General features: G+C 39.3%; 1 protein-coding gene across 1 annotated transcript in view; it reads left to right on the top strand.

Moving 5' to 3' along the window:
- Positions 1 to 458: 458 nt before the first annotated feature.
- Positions 459 to 5418, top strand: part of LOC112139055 (polypyrimidine tract-binding protein 2) — a gene marked incomplete in the record, with an annotated part of 27921 nt that continues 22961 nt past the window's right edge. Inside the window, 1 exon segment of the mRNA XM_024261755.1 lies at positions 459 to 558. Within this exon segment, the coding sequence (XP_024117523.1) occupies positions 551 to 558 (8 nt within the window).

Genomic DNA, 5418 nt, shown 5'->3' with positions numbered 1-5418 from the left:
TTCTGTGTCAGTGTGTGACACGGTACAAGGATACTCTCTGAATCTGACTGTGACTTCATTTTGGTTATTTCTATATGTGATGCTGTGTTGATTGATGTAATTGACCATGCTTCTAACAATGAATAACTTCAAAGAAAACAGACTTGTTTTGGTTGTTAGCTGTTGTTCAGCTGGTAGAACATCAGGGAGAGCAGAAATGAACTGCAAAGATACACATACACTGTTAAGGCACCTTCTTGTTTTATTACTTGCTGCAGTTTAGTGAACTAAACTCATTTTTACAACGTTGATCTGCCCCTAATGCTACTTTTTAAAAACACTTGAAAGTACCGTTACTTTTCTTGGAGTACAGTACTGCTATACTCGCACCTGGACGTGAAGATAGTAACTTCTACCTGTGAAGCCGCGCGCCGAAACCTTCGGGGTTCTTCGGCTGTTTCCGCCAACGCATCCTGAAGCCTCCATTTTGCGCTCGTGCGCGCGCGCGCCTTGTTTTGGTGTGAGGGGAGGAAGCAGAAAGGGTACGGATCCGCTTTGAGGTTTCTCCAGAATGGACAGGTGATGTTACAACCTTTCTACCTGCGTATGTGTGAGCGCGCGCAGAGCTTGAACCAGAACCAGAACCGTTTTAGTATTTGTGCAAATGAAGCGGTTCCAGCTGTTCGGAATCAGTCGGGCTGCTTGGATAAATGTAGCATGCTAGAGGCAGCCGCTGCTGCGTGTTTCCATCACTGAGCGCGTTATTGTGACTTCCAGCTGCTTTGGTGAAGAGTCGGACTCGAGTCCACGTTATTCTGTCAGCAGCAGCTTATGTCTGTATGTGTTGAAGCTCTGCGGGTCACTGAATGTCGCTCTGAAAACAGAAGCTCATGGAGAAGCTAAGCAGCAAAGCAGGTCCGAAAGCATCGCTCTGTCTGTAACCAGTGTATGGGGAGAAAATAGACTCACCGCAATTCATGATTTGTGCATGTGTAATTCTTGATTTGTATGTGCGTAACTCTTGATTTGTGTGTGTAATTCTTGACTTGTGTAGGTGTGTAATTCTTGATCTGTGCGTAACTTTGGGTTTGTGCGTGTGTATTTGCTCACGTGTAACTCATACAATACATTTTGTGCATAAAAACAAAAATAACGAAATTGAAGAAATACAACATACAATTGACACATGCACAAACTAAAATTACAACAGCTTGAAACTGACTACAAACACACAAATCTTTAAAAAAAATTAAGCATAAATCTCTTGTTATACACACAAAACCACATTTACAATCTGAGGTGAGACTCTTCACGTCTCCAAGATTTGTGCATAAGTGATGCATTTAAATGTGATAGAATGCTGGGACATCAGAGGTTTCTGCTCAGTCACTTTTAACTGACATTGTTAAGATTATCCAAAAAAATGGAGGTTTTCCCACTTTCTGATACATATATGCCCTAATAGTCAATATCCTACCACGCTGTATGGTCACATGACTTTGATCAATTCAAAGTGTTTCCACACATTGGACTGGAATGATGGTTGATCAGTTTTTGCTGCATCACAGGTGTGTTGTGTGCTGTGATGGAACTTGGTTGTTATAATTTTAAAGTGAAATAAAACCTACAATTTCTCAATCCAAATGGTATTTTCCAATATTGATTACTAATTGATCTGATTTTGAAACAATTTTTGATCATATAGGCCAATCCGATTTGATTAACAACTTGCCTCAGACAGATTGATCTGGTTGAATTATATGAATAAAAATCAAATCATCAATTAATGTTGTAACAATAAATCAATGAATCAATTTCTATCACATAACTCCTACAATGCTTCTGATTTCCTCTTTAACATTTTTATTGACTTCTTTGTAATGCCAGCAAATGTAAAATGAAGATATTATTTTACATTTCATTTGTTTAAAGATGATACAGAATTAGCTAAAAAGAGGAATAGAGAGAGAGACCTGTGTGACCCAAAAAGACTAGAACAAAACACGATGCTCAGCAGGTTAACATCACCCTGCTGTACTAACATCAACGGGACGGGCAGATGCTGGCTCCCAAACAGGACCAGGCTGTTGGGCCCATGCCGTCCCACAGCTACAAAAATAAAAATAAACAAAGCTCAAAGTGGCTGAACACAAGCAGAAAACAGCTGTTGCTGGAAGCATTTTTCCACAGACATTCAGCAGGTCAGGTTGGTGTAACAGATGAGTGGATGAAATCCCAAATTCTGTAGCAATGTCTCTCACTATTTTGTTCCAACAAATGAAGTTGTCGTGATACATTGTGTGCAGGAAAAGCCATTCAACACGTGCAGTGCACCTTACAGTTTGGATGAATGAAATAAAGTAATAGAACACAAGAGAACATAAGCAACTGTTTTTTTAATAGAGGTCTGTTTAACTTTATGGCAGTAATATGAATGCTGACGAGAGAAACCATTAAAACAGTTTTAAATGTGTACTTGTACATGATTCAACAAGTCTGCTAGTAAATCTGACAATTATCCATCCATCTGGGATAGTACTACTTCACATTCCCACAAAATATGTATATCTAGGAGTAATCAGATGAGTGTAAAAGAATCAGTAATGTTGGTAACTTTTATGCTCTTAATTTGTGTTGATGTCCTGCAAACTGCCCCCACTCTGAGCCTCTTCATCTGCTTCTGGCTTGGCCTCATGTCTTATAAGAGTTACCACATGCTGTCAATTACATGAATAGATTGTGTTGCCGCTGAGCTCCATCTGTCAGAATCTTTTTTCTGTATTTTATGTCACGTTTTTCTAATCCTATAAAGCAAACACAAGGAAGAATAAAGATGAACTTTTTTACAAACAGTGAGGCAAACAAGTATTTGAACTCCTGAGAAAATCAGTGTTAATATTTGGTGTTGTAACTGCCTTTGTCAAACATTTCCTGTAGTTGTTAACCAGGTTTGCACACACTGCAGCAGGGATTTTGGTCCACTCCTCCTCACAGATCTTCTTGGGATCAGTCAGGTTTCTGGGCTATTGCTGAGAAACATAGAGTTTAATCTCCCTCCAAAGATTTTCTATTGGGTTTAGATCAGGAGACTGACTACTAGCTTCATGCTAATGTTCAATAGAATTTACCATAGGACGGCTAATGCTAACGCATAGCTGACCAAAAAAAATACATTCCTGAATAAATGAACATCTTCATAAACTCACAGGCATGAATTTTCCAAACTCTAAGGAAATAATTTTTAAAGTAACTATTTGTGGTCTAAAACTTCCTTTTTTATACCCCTCTTCTTGAATAAAGTGTACTTCTATAGAGCGATCGCCATCTAGTGTCCAAACTGAAACATCCTCCAGGAGAAGCAGAACAATGTTTCCAATGTTAATGATCTGAACATTTTAGTTAGAACTTCTCCTTTAGAGAATCCATGTAACACTGGATGATATTAACAATCTCATTATTTTACTATTAAATTTTACAGGATGTGAACTGGATCAGATTAATATAAATATATTCAAATTAAATAATATATTTTAATGTATTTCTAGACAAATGTATATAAATTTGTAAGCTTAAAATTCAATTAAATTGAAGAATCAGAAGAATCCGAAAAAAATCCCAATATAATCGATTCAGGCTATTGTGAATCGAATTGAATCGTTTCTGGAAATAATAATCGATACCCAGCCCTAGTTGGCATCACCTTTAGAAAATATCTTACCTCTGCACCTTGCAAAATCAGGCCAAAGCCGTCATCGGGGTTTCCTGAGACTGCTTCCGCCATTTTAAAACCCGTCGACAGTTATTGAACCGAGTTGGTGTGAGTCCTGTTTTTGAAGGATTGTATGTGATGGACAGGTGTCTGTATGTAGCAAACCACCTCAAACAGATGCTTCTAGTTTAGGATAAGTGGAGTGGACTTTTTAAGATGGACTAACAGGTAAAGACCTGGTAAAGGGTCAGAATTCTAGCTGATAGACAGATGTTCAAATACTTATTTGCTGCAGTAGCGTATAAATACATCATTAAAAAGATTAATACAATGTGATTTGGATTTTTTTTTTTTTTATTCTGTCTCTCACTGTGGGTACGTTCAGAGGAAACTTTCAGAGCTCTCCATGATATCTAAGTGGGAGAATTAGCAACATCCACAAGATGGTCAAATACTTATTTGCCTCACTGTAAATGTAGATGAACACACATGGTAGAGGAATAAAACTCAGTGTATTCTTTATTTACATTCAGACTTGGTCAAAACTGATAAAACATCTGTGGTGGCCTTGAGTTTTTCCTTTTAATGCGCTAAGTCCAAAACAAACAGGATCATTGCATTTACTGGTGGTTGTAGGCAACTGGATCAACTAATAGCTGAAAGATCAATGCTTGGAAAGAGTTGATCACATGATCAGTAGACGCCAAATACATGTGATGGTCGTGGACACCACCGAATTGTCTTAGCAGGAAGAACCCTTTAATGAGCCGGGGTGGGATTATATAAGTTCGCTTCCTCCCACTCCCTTTCAAGTGATCGTAATTCAACGTGATGTTATTATTTTCATGTATTATTCCTGATTGCTTGAAACAAACCATTTCATTCATTCATTCATTCATTCATTCATTCATTCATTCATTCATTCATTCAATGAGAGCTCAGAGCATTTCCTGTAAACCTTTATTCCCAGCATCTACTTTCTTGTAGTCTTGGAATGTCTTCCTATACATATTCGTGTCAACAGTTTCTATAGCCACAGCAGTGATTATGTCAACGTGCGTCAATGTTTTTTTGGCTGTAAAAGCTCACTTATATTCATGTTTCAGTCACTCTATTTAAATAGATAATTCTGCACTAAACATCTGGTTCCTGAAAATGTTGAGTGGGCTGAGATGTCTTTACATTTACCCCGGGCTTACACCGCCAGTGTCACGGCTCCGTTGCGTGCGCCGCAGTCTTTTCGTAACATTAAAAGTGCGAGAGAAACTTCCACTGCAGGCGTTCACGTCCTGCGTCTGCGGACTGACCTCTGCGTTGCTGCGAATCTGTTTCGTTTGATTCAAATTTTGACGGACGCTGCAGCCGATCGTCATCACTTTCGGTGAAGTTGGGACTATTCACGACTTAAACCGGAAACCACGCGAGCGAATTTTAAGTGCATCCGGTATATTTTCAAAATAAAACAAACTTTCCGCTGAACTCGCCGGTTTCAGCGTGTCGTAAACATTACGTAAATTTCGGGTTACTCAAAGTGTGTTGCAGCACAGCGTTGTCAGTCATAACCATGGACGACGAGAAGCTGATCATAGAGACCCAGCACTACTCTGTCTGGGCTGAGCTTTCTTGGCTGGAGCAGCAGCCAGTGTAAGCCATCGGCTGTAGCTAGTCCACTCCCGCGACGCAACGGAGCCGTGGCGCTGGTGGTGTTAGCCTGGGGTTACACTATAATA

This window comes from Oryzias melastigma, linkage group LG20 (genome assembly GCF_002922805.2).
Source record: "Oryzias melastigma strain HK-1 linkage group LG20, ASM292280v2, whole genome shotgun sequence".
NCBI classification, from domain to species: Eukaryota; Metazoa; Chordata; class Actinopteri; order Beloniformes; family Adrianichthyidae; genus Oryzias; species Oryzias melastigma.
This window is presented reverse-complemented; position numbering and strand designations above follow the sequence as displayed.